General features: G+C 49.1%; 1 protein-coding gene across 1 annotated transcript; it reads right to left on the bottom strand.

The window, feature by feature from the left end:
• Positions 1 to 6,202: 6,202 nt before the first annotated feature.
• On the bottom strand, positions 6,203 to 20,802 carry LOC119112385 (rab GDP dissociation inhibitor alpha). Its single transcript, XM_037236551.1, has 9 exons — positions 20,728 to 20,802; positions 12,294 to 12,454; positions 10,742 to 10,886; positions 10,056 to 10,279; positions 9,290 to 9,430; positions 8,778 to 8,937; positions 7,958 to 8,069; positions 7,442 to 7,586; positions 6,203 to 6,653 (listed from the first exon to the last, which is right to left on the bottom strand). Exons 1-9 carry the CDS (start codon positions 20,770 to 20,772, stop codon positions 6,461 to 6,463), a joined length of 1,326 nt encoding a protein of 441 aa, XP_037092446.1. The 5' UTR covers positions 20,773 to 20,802; the 3' UTR covers positions 6,203 to 6,460.
• Positions 20,803 to 22,937: the final 2,135 nt, after the last annotated feature.

Here is a 22,937-nt window from a genome sequence, read left to right as displayed (position 1 = left end):
TATATATATATATATATATATGTGTATCATCGTCATCAATACACTTCCACGCCAATATATCTTACCTATACCTTCACCAATAAAATGTTCCAGGCTCAGGCAGAGTGCTTCTATAAGTACACCTGCGAACGTTGTGCATCCCAAACATGGTCAATCACTTATGCAGTCTCGTGGCGTGTCGGGTGGGAGCTAAATGTCAACTTGCATTCACGTCTATATGACGTATACGCGTTATGTCATCCATATTAGTTGACTGTCATCTATATAGCCTATAGATATATAGTCTATATGTCTATATGTCATCTATATTAGTTAGCAAATATCCACCCCAAAGGTAGTGATTTTCGGAATCAGCGTGTTGAGAAGGCCCTGCACACCAAATTTGGGGGCAATCGAGACGCCCCGCAATATCACATTGGGATGTTACGCGGCGTATCACTAGAAAATTACGCAAAATTCCACCCCAAAGGCAGTGATTTTCGGAATCAGCGTGTCGAGAAGGCCCTGCACACCAAATTTGGGGGCAATCGAGACGCCCCGCAATATCACATTGGGATGCTACGCAGCGTGTAACTAGAAAATTACGCAAAATTCCATCCCAAAGGCAGTGATTTTCGGAATCAGCGTGTCGAGAAGGCCCTGCACACCAAATTTGGGGGCAATCGAGACGCCCCGCAATATCACATTGGGATGTTACGCGGCGTATAACTCGAAAATTACGCAAAATTCCACCCCAAAGGCAGTGATTTTCGGAATCAGCGTGTTGAGAAGGCCCTGCTCACCGAATTTGGGGGCAATCGAGACGCCCCGCAATATCACATTGGGATGTTACGCGGCGTATAACTCGAAAATTACGCAAAATTCCACCCCAAGGGCAGTGATTTTCGGAATCAGCGTGTCGAGAAGGCCCTGGACACCAAATTTGGGGGCAATCGAGATGCCCCGCAATATCACGTTGGGATGTTACGCGGCGTATAACTCGAAAATGACGCAAAATTCCATCCCAAAGGTAGTGATTTTCGGAATCAGCGTGTCGAGAAGGCCCTGGACACCAAATTTGGGGGCAATCGAGATGCCCCGCAATATCACGTTGGGATGTTACGCGGCGTATAACTCGAAAATGACGCAAAATTCCATCCCAAAGGTAGTGATTTTCGGAATCAGCGTGTCGAGAAGGCCCTGCACACCAAATTTGGGGGCAATCGAGATGACCCGCAATATCCAATTGGCAATTGGATATTAATCTGCTGCTAGATTGACAGCTGCTTGGTGCTTCATGTCAGAGCGTTGCGATCAGTTGCCATGACTACGCCTTGTACGAGAGATCTCCCGTGCAGTTTGTCTTGAACGATTGGTAGCATTTAAAATCTTCAGTCTGAACATTTTGTTATGCATATGTGTACACCCCTTAAGTAAAAAACACTTGACTGTAGCATCACAAGGCTAATATAGCGTTTTACTGTACTTACCTTACTGTACTCACATCACTGTGATAAGAAGAGTGAAAGCTATTACAAATCAATATTGCAAATGTTCATATAATCATACCTATAGACAGAACAAATTATGCAAGTTGAGCTGTTCAACTCAAACAAGTCAAATGAAAATACGATAGCGAGCTCCCGAGCGCCGCACACACCCCACCACACCGCCTCGACTCCCCAGCGCCGTTTCTGCGTTATTGCGTAAGTACAATATTTCTGCTTGTCAAGAACGATAGAAGTATACGTGACAAAAGTAACAATAATAATGCAATGAAAATCGTTTCTTATCGCGTGTAGGTACGTTTACGAAACAAACAGGCCAGAATAGTCCAGAACATAGCCCAAACTAACCTAACCTAACCTAACCTAACCTAACCTAACCTAACCAAACCAAACCTTATCAATTGATGCTGCTTGATGCGCAGTAATGTTGTGATCGCGCGCAGTAATGGCGCTGGTGTCGCGGCTGCTGTGTGTTTGCGGCGGTCGGATGTTCGGTATCGTAATTAGGTAAGTCCCAAGGTAAGAGTATAGACGACCTGTTTTACGATTAATTATGATATGTTCTGCCTTAAAAACAACGATGGATGTACAATGTAGCATGAGATAACTGTATGCTCAACTGTATGGTAAACAAATGCTCTTTTGCAACATGAGGTAGGAAAGTACACCCTCACCTAAGTGAAAAATAGAACAGGAATGAGTCATGAGCTGAATCAGATCCTAAATCATGTGAGCCATTCCTTAGGTGACTCAATAAATTTGAGCCAAACCCATGCCTACTGCAAACCACTACGGCCCAAAAACCATGTTCCATCATCCACACTACCCGCAAGACGATATACCCCAAGGCCGGTAGTCCAGGATATATAAATATCATACTCATCCCGTAGAAAATACTGATTTGTAAACCAGGTACAAGTGTTTCTCCGGGCACGTTCCCTTGCTTCTTGCCCACGCCCCCCACTGACCAACAATCGGCCGACTGCGTCCTTGAAGCAACTCGCAATCAAATGAGAATTGGGATGTCAAAATGGTGAAGGTTTTCCACTCCCATAGAACGAAAAGAAATTCACGAGGTTCACCTCTAAAATAGCCTCATTTCCGCTGTGGAGCCCTGGGTTACGGGACTGCGTTGTTGAATGTCTATGCGTGCTAAACTCCGCCAGTTTTAGCACAAATCGGTACTAAACACGGTTCCCCTCTTAGTAAGGATCCGTACTAACAATCCTCGAGGACGTGTTGATCCGTGCCACTGACGTCATCAAATATGGGGTGCATGACGTCATGGAGCCTTTGTGTCCAAACTACCTCCTTTCCCAAGCAGCTCATGTCGCAACTTTTCGATAGTGTTAAACGATACGGATGACACCCCTCTACCCTGGCCGACAGCAAATGATCGAGATGTTTTGTTTTTTATAAGCTGCAAACAGCATAAATTCCATGTTTTATTGTTAAGAGCACCGCAGTATCAACAAACGAAATTCTTCGTGTCTGCAGGTGCAGCTGTTGTAACAATTACAAAGATGTCAACAGAAAACGTGTTGCACCGCGAACACGTCCAGCAAAGATTCTACGTAACGCCATGTCGAATATAGCATTCTTGGTTCATTGCGAATACACCCTTCGTCTGCCTTCCGAGTTTGGTCGCCTCGCTCCCTTCCGACTTCCGAGGTCCGACTAACAGAACGCGGGGCGTGCCATGCGCTACCGCTTGATTTGAAACCGCACAGTGGTCCCTCCATCCAGCCCATGCACCAGATTGTGCCATCTGTATCACCATCTGTCCGCACGTTTTGGGGCAGCATTTTCGGGATCTCTGACACAAGGAGATAGGCGCACGGGCAGACATCGGATTGTAATCTTTTCGGAGCGACCCATGGTTTATAGAGGGAGCGGCCTACACACAGCCTCAGGAAGTTGCCTGCCTACTTGAAATCTTGGTTTCTTACGCTGCGCGAAGATACGACGCCGTTGCACTAAGCTGCCATTATGTCTGAGCAGCAAAAATTGCATTTTCCACTGCTTCGAGTACAGTTCGGATGCATCACTTTTAATGCAGAATTTACCGGAGCGGCAGGAGCGGGTGATCGAGCAGTTTTAAATTAGTTTAGGTATGCTTTTAAACCCATGAACACAACGGCTTAAATCGCGCGCGAGCACGGGTGCGCGCGATGTTCTGTGCAATGTTGAAGCGCGTTTACGAGAGCACCTTTCGGGTAGAACACCATTTCTATCCATGGTGTGAGAGCTGATAATACGCCAGCTTTCGTACTTTTATTGTCATGAGAGTCACATGTAAAATGTATGATTTTGAACGTGACACGCACATCAAGAATAATTGGCAAATTACCTTTCATCAGCCCAGTTGCCAACTACATCATGTTCAGCATGTTCCTCGCGCCAGACAAAGAGCGAAACGTCCTGAGCTCTGCCAAGGGAGGATCGAAGCAGTGAAAATGTGCGACATTGGCATACAAAGTTGCGTATTTAAGATTTAGTTCGATATTAAAACAATTGGACTGTTGATAAATGCTAATAAAACCATGACCAAATAGTCGCAGTCTCACGTCCGTCCGTATAATCGCAGTGTCTACCCGCGAAATACCAAAACATGCCCCCGCCTTGCGCGCTGTGGGCGACAAAAATCGGACGGGCGATAATTTATTTCGTGGATCTTCATTGACGTTAAACCTGTACACATTGGAAGACATACACATCGTCTGTACACATTGGAAGACTATCCCTGCCACCGTATGTGCTGTGCATCTGTGAAAAATGGTGCATACATAGGGAGTCGGACGGTCTGACACACACGCACACGCACGCACGCACACGCACACACACACACACACACGCACACGCAAACACGCACACACGCACACACACACACACACACACACACACACACACACACACACACACATATATATATATATATATATATATATATATATATATATATATATATATATACATATATCTGCTCCCCATTACTACCGCACCGTTACTCAAGAACAGGCGGCCAGGAGTACCCTTCCTTCCATCCCAGCGACGCAACAATCCGTTCGTTTACACCAAAAAAGCAGCAAATAAAGTTGCGGGACTCCCAGCTAAGAAGTGGAAACAAACGCAAAGAAAGACTAGGAGGTGGTGCAGATCCGGCAGGATACGTGTCATGCAAAAGACAAGGGCAAATCTTACAGGAGTAGGCTTTAAGTGGTCATGCCAAAGGCAGCTGACAGTCCACTTAAAAAAACACACGATAAACTAATAAAATAAATACAAGTTTGAGGTACATTTCGTCATTAAAAGGCTTTCGCTTTGAAAACTCAGTCACACCGAACATCGCCCTCGTTCTTCATCCGCGGGAGCACCACTTCATCAACATATCTGCCGTAAAAAATGATACTACGATTTTGGTTTGGTTCGCTGCAGCCCCATCGGTCAAGGTCTGACCATCTCAGGAAAATGAGATTATGAAGCGGGGTACGTGGGGGGGGGGGGGGGGGGGAGGGCAGTGCTGTGGACATCGTCGGACGTCGCCGCTGCCGCACCTTGCCCGCAGACATCCAACTTTTGGGGTTAACAGGCTAAGCAAACCACGGAAGATGTAACTGACCCTCTACGGTGATCTCACCGAGTGTTACCCGGTTGCCAGGGACGCACCACTGCCTATGTCCCAACTTGTTTAGTGGGCTCCCATGCTCCCGTCGTGGTGAATACGCGCTACTCTCCCACTATTGTGGTGAACGATCTGTAAGATGCACATCGGATGATGCTACATTCTCATGATGCAGTCAACGCGTCTGAGTCCCAAATCTAAATGACTCATATGGATCGGCCGTATTCGCAGTTGGGCTACCATAGACGAAATAAACCAAATCACCAGACGACATGCGTGTATTTCGACGATCACGTATTGTTACGAACGGTAGAGTCACTGCATGTTGCCGCGTGTATTTGTAGTGCGTATTTCTCGTCTCATCAGAAAAAGACCAGAGCATGCCTGCGCCCGGCTCCAGCCAGTCGGAGTCTACAGACGGGTGATGTAGAGTCGCTCGCTGTTCAAACAGCCGGGCAGAACGGCGCCGTGAGCAGGGGCAAAGCTCGAAACGCGGCCAGTTCTCCAGCCCACAAGACGTTCGATGCGTCCCGAGGGGTTCGAGCTGCCCCAAGTCGCGCAGTGACGGACGAGGGTGAGACCATTTCAGCACGCACATCATGGAGCTCAGTCATTGCTGCTTGGCGACACAAGATAAAGAAATACATAGAAAATGTTTCTCTCAACACCGAAGTTGACTCAGCCTGTCCTAATGTGTTGTTTGATGGTTCAACATTAGTGGCGTTACACCACCCCAGTCAGCCCATCACTTAGCTGCCCAATGTTTGGTTGGGTCCAGTGCAGGTGAGGCGCTCCGTCGGTGCTGGCTGCTGCTCACGGCGGTCTCGCATCATCAGGTCGACCAACCAATGGGCGGGCAACGCTCGAGATAAGATGAAGGGTATGGCGAAGCGCAGGCTTTCGCACAGACAGACGAACCTACCGTTTTTCTTTTATTGGAATGCCAATACAGGGGCCCGTAAATCATGAGGGAAGCAACGTGACTTTAGAGCCTGACCAGTACGATATGTTGCACCCCAAAACACCCAGATAGCAATCTATGCACGAGTAATATCGATACACAGCGTGACGCGTCCGTCAGACTTACAAAAATCACAAGCGTCCATTGATGATGCAACCGACAGAAATAATTCAATGGTCTTAGCTGATCTGCGGTGCGCAAACAAAGCAGACAGAGACAGTCGTCGGCGTCGGCGAGGTCCCGTGTCGCACAGGGCGCGGACGGGGCGCCGCCGGCCACCGTGTTGGGGAAGGTCACAGAGGCTGGGTGACGGTGACGAACGAGCCGGCCGAGAGGCGGCGCCACCGACACTGGAATGGCGCCACGGCGCGCGCGGGCGCGCGGCCGGCGCTACTGGTCGTCCTCCAGGGTGTGCGTCACCTTGGAGAAGTCGAAGTCGCAGCCGAAGCCGCGCCGGAAGATGTCCAGCACGTCCAGGCAGGTGGTCTCGAAGTGGCTGGTGGCGTCGTACGAGCTGGAGATGAAGACCTGCGAGTCGGTGCCGTCGTCGGTCGGCACGTAGTGGTCAGACACCGTCAGGAACCTGGCCAGGCGGGGGAACGCGGTCAGACCGGCGGTGGCGAGGCCACCTCAGGCGGCGGTCAGCAGGGGCGCGGCGGGCCGGGCCGCGGCGGCTCCTCCTCCCGGGCACCCACTCTGGTCACATCAAGCGAACTTAACCCGCGGTCCGCTAATGCATTTGCAGATGAGCTTTGAGCACAAATCCTTCTGGTGACAGACAGCACTTCACATCCCTCTGCATCTCCTGGGTCCGTGGAGACTCAGAATTCTATTGACCTACCCCCCCCCCCCCCCTCGCTCGGATCTCAGAATGTATTGGAACGATCTGCTCGCAAGTCTTCTCAAGCGAATTTCAAATCTGCCAATCTACTTGAACACATCGCTACCCCCGTCACCTGAGGACGTCAATCCTGCCAATTACACTTTCTGCGCCGAACTATTATTAGTTCCACATTGACAACCGACAACAAAAATGCATTGAATTCCTGTAGCATGGCACCGACAGCTAAAAGGATTGCTATTTTAAGATACATGTAAGACAAGGTTCGGAGGTCGCCAAGTCTCAAGGCTTTCTGGGAGCCTCTGACGGACGTTTTCAACCCCTCATAGATATAGTGCTAAATCAGCTTAACTCAAAGAGCTCGGTGTGTCAGCCAGACTAAAACTCCGCAATTTTCAGAATGGCATTCACCGCCGTGTGTTTCGACTTAACAAAATCTTAATCGCAAAAGAATACAACAAAATCGCGCTCATTCCTGCCGGCTCCAGTGCGCGAAGGCGGCCAGGCCCCGATACGAGGAGAACGCGTACTTCCGCTTGACGGGTCCCAGCAGGTCCAGGCCTGGTTTGATCTCGGCCTCCGGGTTGTCCGTCTCGACAGTTGTGGAGACCATGGCTACGAACCAGCCCTTGGCCGCCACCTGGTGTGTATAGGACACCAGCGATATGTAGATATCTGCGGACGGACCAATCACAGCCATTAGAACAAGTGTGATTCCAGTCAGCAGTCATCAGGCACGGCTGGAATCCGTGCGTGCGTGCGTGCGTGCGTGCGTGCGTGCGTGCGTGCGTGCGTGCGTGCGTGCGCGCGTGTGTGTGCGTGTGTGTGCGTGCGTGTGTGTGTGTGTGTGTGTGTGTAGGTGACAATGTGAAGGCAGGACTCACAATCAAACCCGCGACCCCTGCGCGATGACGTCAAAGAAACAAACAAACAGCAGACAAATATTTGTGGGCGGCGTGCAACAACAAAGGCGCGGCCGGCACCGCGAGCGGCGTATTTTCGGCGGTGGTCTGGCGTCCGGAGCAGGGGCGGCCGGCCGGACCTACCAGAGTTCCGGTTGACCTGCTTCTGCGGTATGATGATCTGGGTCGAGAGCGCGTCCTTGGTGTTGGGGATCGGATGGTCCATCAGACAGATGCAGCGCACCACCTGGCCCGACTGCAACGGACAAGACACCCAAGCCCCGCTCAGACGGACGGACGGACGGATGGATGGACGGACGGACGGACGGACGGACGGTCGGCAGCGTGCGCCGAGCGGCCGCTCCTCAGCTCGCTGGCTGGGGCGCAGGTGGCAGGCAGCGGCCAGCGCGGGAGCTGACACGTGACTTCCCAGGGACGGCTAGTGCCGGCAGAATAAGCAGCATCCACACGGACAAAGGAACAGCGAACTTAATCAATCGCCTCAGGGAACAGCGTTTAGCTCAGTAACCTACATGAGACCCGCCATTTTCTTCGTGCGGTAAGGCGGTAGACGCCGACGCCATCAACAAGGACCTCAAACGATAATGAGCCAATGAGGTTCAAGAAAAGGATGAGCATCTTTGCACAAACTTGTGACCAACTCATCATTACGTCACGTGTCCATGTCATGCCCTCCACTGCACCTATTGAGTGCCTCCCGCCAGTTCTCACCCGCTGCTTTCCATCGCCTGACATCATCTGGCACAGCAGCCGGCCCGCGATGCAGTGTGAGGAGGCTAGCCTCAGACGGAACGACCTGTCCATACGAGCCGTCCAGCCGGCGCGGGTTGAGGTTCGGTGCACCAGCGACAGATCTGTGACCTAGCGCTGATCTTATATGTAATCTGCTGACCTTGATGACTCCATCCGTCACCCGGTCTGACCTCAGTGAGCCGATGCTGACCTTGGTGACGCGGTCGGGCACGTAGCTGGGGTCGCAGTAGACCTGTTTGCAGCGGGCCACCTCGGAGCCGGAGCGGACGCCGACGGCGCGGCCGTCCTCCACCACGATCTCGTCCACTGGCTTGTCCAGCATGTACGTGCCGCCATAGATGGCCGCCAGCCTGACGGTCGCGATCGCTTCACGTCAGACAGGGAGCGGCGGAGCCAGGCGACCAGGTCGGGAACGGCGCAGTCAGGCGGCCAGACCGGGAGCGGCGCAGCCAGGCGGCCAGACCGGGAGCGGCGCAGCCAGGTGGTCAAACAAGAGGCCGGCACGCTGCCGACTGACCGGCGACGGCTGGGGTGGGCTGCATGACCCCCACAAATCGCGGCGACACTTGGGAAGCGTGATACTGCCGACGGCCCGCCAAACAATGTTATGACGGTTCGACTTCCGCACGTTGGGATCACATAGGGCACCAGCATCCTGTCCGGACCGGCAGCATCGACTCGGGGCGGGGCGGACTGACTCACCTGGCGAAGCCCTGTGGCAGCTCGCCCAGCCCGTACATGGGGTACAGGTAGGGCGACTTGCCGTAGCGGGCCAGAGACTCGCTGTAGAGTCGGATCCGCGCGATGGTGGTGCCGCAAGGCTGGCCGATGTAGTCGTCATCTCTGTAACGAACAGCCGTCAGTCGCCCGCTGTCCCGAGCCGTCACCGCGGCCGCCGATGCGCCGACATCAGCAGGTACTAATCAAAGGCGTCGCCAGCGCCGCCGGGACGCGCTAGCCGGTACGCTTGTTTTCGATGCAGACCATCTCATTCCGCTGATCAGGCTGCGACTACGCGCTGTGCGGGGAGATTGGGAGGGGGAGGGGCAGTAGGCAGCGCCTCCGCGCGGGTCCAGACGACTGAGCCGGGCCGGGCACGTACGCGGCGAACATGACACGTCAGATGACCGACACGCAGCATGGCTGGTTTTCATACACGTGGCGCCTCCTCACGACAGCGGCGTCATACGTTAGCTGACGCGGGCCCGGGTCGACACAAGTGATGACATCCCACGTGAGACGGCGACCATAGAATAAGCTTGAGAGCGCTTACGCTCGTGGATTACCCCCCGAATACCGAGCTGGGACAAACTCCATCCATTTCCGGCCCCAATCCGTAGAGCAGGGGGGACTCGTCCCCGGCTGCTGAAAACGAGCAGTGGCTAATTCATGAGTGAGGGCTGAGGCGCGCAAGCCGCGTTCCGCACCCCGGCAGCACGAGACCGTCGACGCGCGGCGACGCTCGTACCTGTGCAGCGCCAGCGCGTGGCCAGTGAAGTCGATCGTGTTCTTGTCAACGCCAAACTTCTCGAACACGGCGCTCATAGGCGACGTCTTCGGATCGAGTCCCTTCCAGGTGTTGGGGTCGTCCTCCTTGAAGTCCTGGATGTAGGCCAGCAGATTCTTGAAGCGCCGTTTTTCGAACAAGCCCATGAGGTCAGAACTGAGCGCCTCCCGCTCGTCGGCTGGCACCTGGGACCCAGGTCGCCGTTACGGCATTTGCCACAGTGGATTTTACACCAGGTGCCATATGCACCCAACGCCACTTTTGGGTCATCCGACTGAATGAAGGAAAGCACGCGAGGTGGATCTTGATTGCCCAAGCACACATGGCAAAACAACGGCGGAGCCCCCCCCCCCCCCCCCTAAGAATGTACCAACATGATGAAACACCTCAAGACCACAGGCCGCGAGACACCGCAGCGGTGTTTCGCCGGGCAGCACCGGGTCTACGCCGCGCTGACGGTGGCCGCTGGCTGCAGGGATACCATTGTAGTGTCACGCCATCGCCCGCACAGTGGCACCACGCTTTCTGCCAGCCAGAGGGCTGTTCAGAGGGAGCTCCGAATCACGTGATCCCGCTGGGCTCCGGATCCCCCTGGCGCGCGTCAGGCAACAAGCCTAAGGCGCCAGTCAGCCGGCGGCGCCGAGCACCTTGGAGATCTTGGCGCCCTTGTAGACATAGCTGCCCTCGACCGACTTGAACTCGAGGTAGCGCGTGACGCCCGTGTGGATCAGGAGCTTCACCAGCTGACCGTTCGCCATCAGAAACTTGGGGACCAGATCCACGTTCCAGTCCCTGGAGACAAAACGATAACGCATGGGGAAAAACAGCACACGACTAATCCCCGTTTCAATGATCGCTTCACACTCGGTGGCTTACTAATGCCGCGTTTGCCTGGTGTGCAGCCTTCGACGGAGACAGTGGGGCAATGGGCAACTGGCCAATCCTGATCACGGCAGATTGGGTTTTTGTTCTGATTGCGGGTCATACTACAGCTTTCTCGAAGCCATGCAATAACTCCTACGTGCCTTCGCGACCAGCTGCCTATTCCCCGCCTGGTTCGCGAGGGGTCGACTTCCACATAACGCCACGACACCACACCGACAACTGAACTGACGGGAGCACAACGCGGTATATACACGAGACGTGCTCCTTTTTGGTAACCACGGACAGCTGCAGCAAAAGCTTGGTTCCCGAATAAGCTAGCACCAGATGCGTGCATTGATCAAGGAAAGACTCGCTGCGGTGCCACTGGGTCACGAATACGCACAAGTGTTCGCCAGCACCCCAGCCGAAGGTCTCGCTTGTTACCGACGGAAAATCGGTGCGGAATGTAAAACGCCACGGTAAACAGCGCTAGCCGGGCAGAAAGGCCGCAGACGGCGCCGGCGGCCCCGGCCGGTGCGGTGGGAGTGTCCTGATCACGTGACCGCAGCAGTGACGGCGAGCGGCGGTGCGAGACGTGGCCCGGGCGGCAGCTGGCGCCGCGCGTGTCCGTGTGGGTCGACATCAGACCAGCGGTCACCGAGCTGCCGTCCTAGGCAGCGCCCCAGTGCAAAACAGAACCGGGCGTGGTTGGAAAGCCTGTGGCTGGTCACTGCAGGGCCTGGTCCGATATTTTTCGGCCATTCAGCATAACCAAACCCCACTGCAGAGCTTGCGACGTCCTCTCAGTGACGTCCGTGTACTGCATGACGACAACGCCACCGGCGGAACACAGCAGTCCTTCGCTCTAAGCAGCACGTCTCTACACCAAACGTGCCCCTCTTCTTCGTTCACATGGTTAACCGTTAGATAATGCGAGTCTACCCCCTGCCAACCGTCCATGACCCCGGTTACTCTCCATTTCCAACGCGCGAAACCCTCTTACAAGGGCATCCGTCTGATCTGTGCGGGCCAAGTCCTCCCACCTTCCATGTCCGTCTGAGCTGTGCGGGCCAGGTCCTCGCACCTTCCATGTCCGTCTGAGCTGTGCGGGCCAGGTCCTCTCACCTGTCATGTCCGTCTGACCCACCCGGGCCAGGTCCTCTCACCTACCATGTCCGTCTGACCCACCCGGGCCAGGTCCTCTTACCTGCCATGTCCGTATGACCCACCCGGGCCAGGTCCTCCCACCTGCCATGTCCATCTGACTCACCAGGGCCAGGTCCCCTCACCTGCCGAATCCGTTTGCCCTGCCTGGGCAGGGCCCTATTCCCTCACCTGCCGCGACCGTACGACTCATCCGGCTTGGGCAGGCCGAACTTGTCAAACATCTCCTCCAGCGGGGTGATGGAGGCTGACTCGGCGCCATAGTACTTGTTGCGGTCGATGTGCAGCACCTTCTTGCCCGAGACGGAGAGTAGGCCTGACAGGATGCACTCCTGTAGGATGTGGCCGCCGCGTCAGGCCTCGTGCAGCGTTCGCCGATCGTCCGATCAGCTCAGGGCAACGCTGGCATCTAAGCTGACAGACACCCAGCAGCCTCAATACCTAAGTGGTCCAACATTCCGCCAATCGGGTGGTAAGGTGCGGAATGACGACATGTTCCTTCTGTCGCAGCCCCGGCCCCGGGCTCCCTATCTGTTACTCCTCCCCTTGCTTATGATCGCCAATCAGCACCGAACCGGGCGCCTGGGGCTAGGCCAATCGGCCGGGCCGGTCATATATCAGCGTTCGGCGTGGTCCTGAAATTGTTCCTACTTGGGTGTGGGGATGATGTCACAATCCACTAGGGGGTGGAAAGGGATATCATTGCTGGCATGTGCAACGCCACAAAAATGGGTCGCAACATAAAACATTTGACTGCTTACTTCTGTTCTCCATCCCATCCTCTCTTTTAGGTCCCGATCACCGCATGCCGGTTTGGTATCCTAACCGAGTACAGGCATTTCCTAATTCTAGACACCCTCAGCATTCACTGTCCACTGAAGACTATATTTCATTGTGTGACTGTTACTCGTGATCATAACTCATGTTTACATTGTTTGAAATGGTAGAAAATACATGTCAGGTGCGCGTGATCTTTAAAAGTTTTTCTCAGTCTAACACATAAAGAATAAATGACACACCGGCACAGTCCCGTGCACGGTGTCCCGGTCCCGGCACGACCACGGCTCAGCAGGCTAATTTTTTACCAGCATATCGAGCTGGGGAAACTGCGTCTACAAACTGGTTTTCTCATTCATGATATGCACAACGAGCAAGATGCATCCACTGGGCGTCTCTCGACGCACAACAAACCCTGAACTCATGGCGAATGTACCGCACTGTGGCATACATCCCGCACTTGGGCCGTGTCAAGATTAAAACTGCCCGATCACAACTCAGCAAACTCAGGAAAAAATGGGAAACCGAATGAACCAAAACCGTGCCAAAAATTCAGGCACAATTAACCTGATGATTTTTGGGAGGCGCATCCCTACCAACGATAAAGTAGTGACAAAGAAGCACCACGCGAGCCGTCAGTGTCAGCAGGCTATTGTCAGACGCCAGCAGTCTATAAATATCTGATCTGGTTCAGCGCGTTGGTGGGATTCTGCTACCGTCTTCGGGTATCTGTCATTGTTTGGCGAACGGCAGCACACTTTGGGCAGAACTGAGAACCACGTAACTCTCACCTTGATTCGCGCATTTCTAATAGCACGGACTAATGAAGCGATACGACCGCTATCGTTTTCAAACTAAAAAACAGGGAGCTTTGCGGAAAAGGTACGGCACATTGGCATGTACGAGATCTCACGATTGCAATAAGTCTTATGTGGATAGGTTGAGAATAGGCCCCGATAATCCAGGTCAAAGGTCAAGTTTTGGTATAGTTACAATTTCTTTGGCTTTACATGCCCATATGTATAGGACCATGCTCGTCCTTATCGTCTAGTTCTGAGCAAAACAGTATGTTTTTTATATACTTGTGAGCATATGCGGTCCGCGACATCGTCGGATGCTGGCCGCCGCCCACCACGGCCGTGAACCGCTGTGCAGCGTTCTTTAAAAAAGACATTGTAACTAAAAAAAAAAAACATAAATGCAAAGGGCACGTTTTTGGTGTCAAAACACGCACAAAAGATGCCCCAAGACGACTGAGAATTTCGGCGCAATTGCACAATGTACCGGAGATGTGCACCAAGAAAAACCAAGAGGCACGCATGCCCCCCCCCCCCTTAATAACATGTTCACGCATTAAAAAAATAGTTCAGTAAAAAAAAAGTCACGCGATAACCCATTATTTCTACTTCCTCGGACAACCATGTGGTGAACACGTCTTATTTCATCGACAGTTCTGTGCCGCCCCCACCACCTCCCCAGGCCTGGCATAAAAGGGAATGCAAATATTGACGAGACCTTTCTTCAGACCAGTTACTTAAGAAAACTTCCTCATCGATAGAGCATTTGAGAAAAGTGTTGCTCCGAGCCTGGTCCATTGGTGAAAATATACATTGGTGTGACTTCTTAGGGGAGAAGGGAGGAGGTGAGTGCACTGGGGGTGCCGCTTCACTGCTACAGTCAGGCTTAGATCACGCTAAATTAGTTGGGCACTTTTACATCAATCTCGAACAATTAATAAAGAGTGACTTGGCAATCCTGCTACCAAAATCATCAAAATGATTATTAGGTTTGGATGCACATTATCAAATTGCAGGTGGCATGATGTGATGTGTTTTAATTGAGCCAGCGCACTTCATTTTAAGTAGGTACACTAACATATATCGTACTGGCCTCCAAGTTTGCCCCTATTGCCCCATGTAGGGCCAGTGAAGATACAGAACACATACACCTAGAACTATGAGTGCAACCAATGGGAGGATATGTCGCGTAATTGTCATGAAATTGGAATTTGCTTGTTCGGGGAATGCACATATTTCATAGTTTTCTCGCAGAAAAGTACTATTTTTGTCAGGTTGCACCCATCAGATTCTAGCAGTTAACATCCCCAATCACGATGTTCTCACTTCCATCGCAGATACATGGTTACTAAGACCATATGAAGCGATACAAAAAGCGTTTTCCATGGTCACAGTGGCTATCCGACATCTATGGCAAGGCTTTCCTTATTTGGCATCAGTATAAACATACGGAAAATCCAGCGATGTCATTCAGAAACCTTCCACTACAGGCCCTCAGGTGCGATAACAAACAGCAACACAGTAACGTAAATAGCCACTGGGCGCCTGTCTGGGTGCCACACCCACGCGCCGCGACTCAGGTATCAGACAGGTGAATGGAGGTGGGGCACAAACAAAAGTATTACCTTGCATCTCCTCCCCACCTTCCCTGATGACCAATCGCAGTCATTGTGGAAACAGCTCATGAAGTTCGTGCAGCAAAAAAAATCACCCGCACATTCGGATTCCAAATGGGGATGCTGAAATAGAACAGTGACTCCACATAGGGGCCAATATATCATAGGTCCTTGAACGGAAATCAAATATTTTAAGTTCAAAATGTTGTGCAGCATGACGCAGTCTCAAATTGAATTTCTAGGCGAAAATTAAAAGTGTGGGCATTATCAAATTTACAGTGGGCATCGGCATCCGTTGGAGACAGTGCGTTTACTACTCGGATTCTTCTGCAAGATGTCCATGGAAAAGAAACGAACGTGGCCGTAAACCGCCGCTCAAGTAGTTTAACGTGCCGGGAGTAATTATTTTCGTACTTAGGTATGCCCTGGAAGACGAAAACTCCCAACGGAAGTAACTGATATTAATTGTCTAGTTGGAACAGTCCTGGACAAATGATGATAAAGGTTTGACACCATGAAAAAATCGTAATTTTGAACCATTTCATGACTGAAAAATAGAGGGCGCCTGCAATTTGAGGACAAAACTTCAAAATTTCCGAAAGCCGGTGATGCAAGGCACAAGGCCAGTTTTCTAAATAAGAAAACCTAAGGAGGGGTGAAGTGTGCGTTTTCGTCATTATTCTGTCCCTCATTTTTGGTGGAGAGTCGATAATTTCCAGCCAAAAGGAATGTTTGATGAAACATTTGAACAGAACATGAACAAAAAATGAACATTTGAAGATATTGAGGAAAGCATTACATATGATGAAATGAGCTCACTTACCACTATCGGTATACTTTTACGTGGAAAGGACTGCTATGGACAACACAACTCTCTTTTGAGTAAATATGCCACTCAAAACGTCATTGAAACGTCAGCGTACCTCGCATATTGACTGAGAGCCGATCGACGGCCATTATATCTGGAAATCAAGTTCAACAATGCCAGATATGAACAACTCGACAATCATACTTTTAACCTTGATCACCACAGGAACAATGGCAATGCCAATATTTGAATGTCATTAGGACGCCACGGATGTCCAAGCGACCTTCAAATGGTCTGTACGAGGTGTCTCCACATCTTCGTGGTCGTATATGGTAGAAACTAGAGTTGTAGGTCTTGAGAAGGGCAGGGCTGTCAACTACCTCGTATGATTTTCAAAACAGCTAGTTCGGTTCAAAACCCCACACAAATGTGGAACACTTCCTTGAATCTGAAAGCAATCTGGCAGCATCATCTCGTTAGCGTTACAATTGCCATGCACTGAAGTCAAATACACGCTGTTCATAACCCATCGGAAGTGACTCCAGGTCCGTTAAGTTGAAAAAAGGTGCCTTGCATCAATGCATCAAAAACAAACTTCTGAGGACAGACTTATCTGAAGGTCGGGGGAAGGCCGAGAGGTGGACAGGAATCGTGCGAATAGTGGGGTTTTCATCGTGCAAATCGTGTCATCGTGTCATCACTGGGTTTTACATAATTAAGACAGTGGTGACATATCATTGATCATAGCAGCTGACATGAACGAAGCCTTCGAAAGCGCCGACCACGGCGTTCGTGGTATAAGGGCTGCCTCGCCGGACAGAGTCAGGTTAATCAGAGGTGTAAGTGCGACCCCCCCTCTCCCCCCCTACCCGTCACACATGGCGTACCATGGGGATCGATAGCCGGACCGGTCCTGTTTCAGTCGTCCTGACCAGCGACTTGCCGTGCTATCAGCCCAGCGCGTCGAGTCATTATGTATCAGTGTTGAAAAACTTGACGTTTCCTGGTATAAGGTATCCAGATTTTGTACTCCAGGATGTGACTAGGTAAAATGAAATATTTGTACTCCATCAGATGTAACAAACAGCTTTTGCAAAACCCATTTTACCTCTTTGTGTCAGGACAAAATAGAACCATAAGGTGCAACAGCTCGAGACTTGCTGCTCCATCAGGAGCCATGTATTGATATTTCCAAGAGCAAAAATCTTGCACCCACCAGATTAAGATGTCCAATAGCAAGCCGCCTGTGTTGCCACCTAGGTATATATTAACCATGTGTGGAGATGTGAAAAATAAAGTGTGTGAATGTTGAATGGAATCACCTTTGAACAATACTGGGAAATGACAAACGAGTACCAGAATCATAGGTCTGTAGGTCTGGTCTGTAGATTAGCAAAGTTCTTACTTCCTATGCCCTATGCTGACCAACTCAAACTTGAACATAACCTACCACTGACGACAAACCGCATTAATTGCCAAGGATGAAACGAACAGTCATAGAAAACCACCACGCCCAATCACCTACCACAGGCGGACGCCTACTCACGCAACACCACTGTGGTATGACAATGTTAAATACGAGAATCACTCGCAATTCCGCGTCGGAAACGTCTCAACTATTCAGCGGCTTGCGCCCACCTACAAGCTCAGGTTGGAGGTTGAACATAGCAAAACTCTCCAATTGCTTTTAATGACTTGCCTCCTTGTGACTGATTTGTCAAGAGCATAAATATTCTGCCTCGCACCCATGCCTTGAACAAATTTGCAAACCTTTGGAGGGCAGCTGTATAGAGATGGGCACCACGATCCTGAAGACGGACTTATTTGTACTCATCCAGAACCACCATGTGGTTGGATTTTTGGCCCACTTCCTGGTATCCGGAGTAAAAAAAATGTTACCGCACTCGCGGATTTCAACCAAGTTCAATTTCTCACTTAAGGGTGTGAAATTAAAGCTGGTAATTCAGGCTTTACAAAAATATCCTTTAAAGTCAAAAAATGGTTGCTATAAATAGCCAAAAACTGTTCAGAGACAGACAACTCGCTCAAGCAAAAACACCAGGATGCCAGAGTAACATGAACCATAACTTTGACCTGACAAATTAGGAGAAAGGGTTTATTAGGACAAAGACATCAATAAATTGCAACATAAATTATCATGTTTTGCAATGATGTCAGTTAAAGCGCATCAAAATATATTTAATACTCTGCATTAGCCGCTGGAGTCAGTGGAGTGACTACTCTGATCCCTTTTGACCGGCCCGCACGGGTCTGTCAGGCATTGTACTTTCGCTGGCTCAGTAAATTGATTAAGAGTGCTGCCTGTATCTATTGTTCGGATGGGACGTGCAGGGCCTCGTGTGTTAACTGGGAGTTGAAAGGTGGAGTGCATGAGTACTTAGCTGTTTTTAAAACCAGTTAGCTGGTGGAGCGTGAGTAGCGTGACCGTGGTGGAGCGGTGAGTAGCGTGATCATGGTGGAACATTGAGTAGGTGGCCATCTGTGGCATGTTCATTTGCATTTTTTGTGTACCACTTTTCTCTAGCTGTGCAGTATCATACCCACCCCCCACTTCGGAGGGTGTGATAATCCCCATGTGTAGCCACCCTCCATTTTGGAGAGTGTATAGGCCTGATGCATAATTCTCTCCATTTTGGAGGGTGTATGCACAGATCCTCTCATAAATTGCAAACCCCATTGTATATGCACATTGTGTTGCATAATAATGGGTATGAGACTGCATCATTTCAGTGTGTCATGTTTAATACTGATGTTTCCTTTCATTTAAAAATATTTTTACATGAATTGCCTGCATATTACAAGTGGCACTTTTGTTGAGTACCATCCATCATACTGTTATCTCTCAAGATGAGCTAAAAAAAACTGTAATGACCTGCAGCACTTGGATAATTTTGTACTTCACTATAGAAATTTGTACTCTGCTACCAGGATTTTTTTTTGAAAATTTCCAACACTGATTCCCAACACTGGCCAATTATGCCACAATATGGTGTACTGCCAGAGTAAACAGGGGTGTCAGATAAGTCATGTCCCTGGTTCTGCCCAAAACTGACAATGAACAGATTCTCTCACAAGGCTAGGACTTTGGATCCATACCTAGTCCACCACATGGTATTCTAAATACAGCTGCCTATAGATTTCATTGAATCCATCCTGGTCCCAAAACAAGATTTTGCTGCTGTTGCATTGAGCACAGCATAAAGGTGCTCTCTGAACCTTGGTGGACATGACATTATAGCAAGAACAAACATTTGTCTGGAAACTGGCTACATTGTTACTACTACTTAGCAGCACAGTATCCATAAAAGAAACTAAAGATCATGCTTGCATCATATTACCTACAATTGAAATGATCATGACTTCCCCACAAAGTAACAGACTACTGACAAGAGTGAAACAAAAAAGTCTATATATAGCATGACAAATAAAGCTGCGTGGCTGATACTGAACACTGATAGATACTAGCTAACTACACACACTAAATTGTAACAATGTCTTAAGGGTATCAGTTAAGGGCATCAGTTAAGCAACAGAAAGTACTGACAGAAGTGAAACAAAAAAGCATATATATATATACATATATATATATATATATATATATATATATATATATATATATATATATACACATATAACATGACAGATAAAGCTGCATGGCTGATACTGAACATTGACAGAAACCAGCCAAATACAGAGAACAAATTGGTAACAATGTTTTAAGGTTATCAGTTAGATTTCAGAAGTGTTAAAGCTAATCAATCCAGTGCATTACTGATCCTGCTCTGCCGGCAATGCTAATTTTGCAAAGCTGATAAGAAATATTGATTGAAGTTTGCTGAATCTATGCTATCACCCATTTGGAGGCCCTTGCATTTACTGTAAATTCCTATGCAGATTTGTGAATTGTCATCCTTTTCAATCCATGTAGAATACTTTTCATACATCAGTACAGACATAAGTTATGAGTGGCAGGGGACGGGAGAGCAGGGTGGAAACAGGAAATATTTTACTTCAGTAAAACGGCCCGGGGTAAAAGATGTCCGCAATCATTTACACAATCAAATGTAGTTTTGCCTGCAGTCCTTTTTACTCTATGCTTCAATGCCATCACAACACAACCATCACAGCCAGGTACAGGTAGGCAAACAAGATATAGACCTGCTGCATTCACACTTCCTTTCTCAAGCATGTTCATGAGTATTGATATATAAGCAACCAAATAAATTATACAGCAGTTTTTAAAATTCTGAAATTTACCTTCAATTCCAAAATTAAGAGCTAAAGTCATTCTAAAACATCAAAATCTACCCTGATCCAGCCAATTCCAACAACTGGGCACACAAGTACTTCAAATGCTGAACTACATGACACAATGCATCAGACATAACAAAGTGCACAAGCAAACGAAAATCAAGCAAAATTCATGCGTCACCAAACACCAGAAATATGTTCAATTTAAAACAAATACGGAGTGCACGACGTGCAATCTTTTTAGCATGATCAACCATAAAGTTCCCTGCCGAACAGAAGGCATATTAGGCGCATCAAGCGGCGCCAATGGAAAGGATGCTTGTCGTATCACATACCTTGAGACCCGTTCCCAAAACAATCGCGTCATACTCTTCATCCATGATTACTAAATCTGACAGTAAACACTCAGAAAATATGTCCCAGCCCACCTCTCTCCTGACTAACCACCGCAGCGCCGCCCCTCCCCCGTCAACAGATTTCTTGTGTTGAAAAAATGTGATTCACTGCCTCATATGAAACTAGCATTTTTCTGTAAACTTCAGGCGCTCAGAGTAAATTCATCTGCATCAGAATGAGTCCAGTATTTGAAAAATCCAGTGAAAAAAAATGATTGCTCCGGTTCAACATCACAAGATGAATATTCCTCTTAATATCGCCTTAAACTACCTTACCAAGCTTCCAAGGTCATAGCCAGGGCAATAGAACATTGGACGCGTGTAAATCGACTCACGAGTGCATCTACAAAGAACAGTTCCTCTGCTTAAATCCACTACGAAGTGGATTTACACAGAATGCCACTCCTTTGTAAATCGACTCAGATCTGAGTTGATCTACACATAAACGCACTGTTGGGTAAATCCAGTTGTGAGTAGATCTACACAAGTGTGGCTTCAGGAGCAAATCGACCCAGATCTGAGTGGATTTACACAGGACCGCCATTCTGTGTATATACACTCCGGAGTGGATTTAAGCAGAGAAGGGTTCTGTAGATCCACTCATGACGTGATATACACAGAAGCGCCATTCTGTGTAATTCCACTCGTGAGTGGATTTAAGCAGAGAAGGTATTCTGTGTAGATTCACTCATGAAGTGATATACACAGAAGCGCCATCCTGTGTAATTCCACTCGCGAGTGGATTTAAGCAGAGAAGGTGTCTGTGTAGATCCACTCATGACGTGATATACACAGAAGCCCCATTCTGTGCAATGCCACCCGCGAGTGGATTTAAGCAGAGAAGGTGTTCTGTGTAGATGCATTCATGATGGATACACACACCTGTGAATTACATCGCGATGTGATCTGCGCAGGCGACAGAGCGTGTTCAACGCAGCGAACTGGCGAACTGATCTATGACTTACCGAATAAGGGAAAGGTGCGATTTCAGCAATCAATCAAACGCACAAAAGCTGAAAATATGCATTTGCCCATGCATAGCTTATTTTTGCATCACTGAAGCTACATATCTGCGTACTTTATTGAGAACATACCGTCCAGAGATGCGAATGTGTACACACACACACATATATTATATAATATAATATAGATATATATATATATATATATATATATATATATATATATATATATATATATAGTATGCGTGCGTTTGTGCGTGTACATGTGTATGTACCAGGAAAGGTAGATGCTGAACTTGTCATATTGCTTACAAGGCACGCCATGCAGCATCGCATGCTTGTCACCCGGTGGTTTGCAGTGTGCGGCTTTTATCCAGTCTTGGTAACGGTTGACGGGTAAGGGGTGCGGAGGGCTCCCAAATAAGGGAGCTCCTTGATAAATAAGGAGGGCTCCTTGATAATGAAACGCCCCCCCCCCCCATCCCCCATACACTCAAATTCGTCGGCTTTGGCCGATAGATTTCCACCGGCATGCTTTTGTGCGTGTTTTATGCATTTCTAACTTTCTTCATTGGGGCCAGAAGCCATGAAACGTACTGGCAAGCAATTTGCGGTCTGTATTTTATTGCAGGCAATAATTAACAGTAGGGAGGTGATGTTAGATGACATACAAAATAACGCATCAGTGTTATTCCTTTTAAATTGCTAAGCTGGTTCTATCCAAAGGGATAGACCTCAGAGCTTTGCCAAGTTTTTGTTCTGAGCTCTACAGAGACATTCGTGACCCCGTGCACTTTGAGTGTAGATGGAAATGGGGTCAGCAATTTTTTCACCTAGGCTAACTTATGTTCGTCTGGGGATGTTAAACGTTCTGTTAGAATTTATTAGTGATGCAACTTATGTAACAGTGGTTAGGATACGCACCTCAAGTCTTAGAAGCCAATCTAATGCTATGATGACATCTCCTCATGCAGTAATGCATCCTCGCTCAGAGTTTCAATGCGGCAAGTGTATCCTCGATTTCAGAGGTCAAGTCAGGTCACTTCCGATGAACCTAAGGTCTTGTAATTAGCATCTGTAATAGTACCGAGCATTCAAAAGGCAATGGTAAGAAATGGCCGACCCTACCCATAATATTTTCGAATGGGAGTACTTGAAGTCATCTTTGGAAAAACAGACTTAATTTAA

Source organism: Pollicipes pollicipes, unplaced genomic scaffold (genome assembly GCF_011947565.3).
Source record: "Pollicipes pollicipes isolate AB1234 unplaced genomic scaffold, Ppol_2.1 Scaffold_7261;HRSCAF=8764_pilon_pilon_pilon, whole genome shotgun sequence".
NCBI classification, from domain to species: domain Eukaryota; kingdom Metazoa; phylum Arthropoda; class Thecostraca; order Pollicipedomorpha; family Pollicipedidae; genus Pollicipes; species Pollicipes pollicipes.
This window is presented reverse-complemented; position numbering and strand designations above follow the sequence as displayed.

Bases quoted from the DNA above. Each gene is read 5' to 3' on its own strand.
- LOC119112385 (XM_037236551.1), bottom strand. From the start codon at position 20,772: ATGGATGAAGAGTATGACGCGATTGTTTTGGGAACGGGTCTCAAG. The intron at 12,455-20,727 runs GTATGTGATACG...CACATCCTACAG, and splicing joins TTTTGGGAACGGGTCTCAAG to GAGTGCATCCTGTCAGGCCT. The intron at 8,070-8,777 runs GTCAGCATCGGC...TGTCCGTTGCAG, and splicing joins TGCCCGACCGCGTCACCAAG to TCGGGCCAGGTGGTGCGCTG.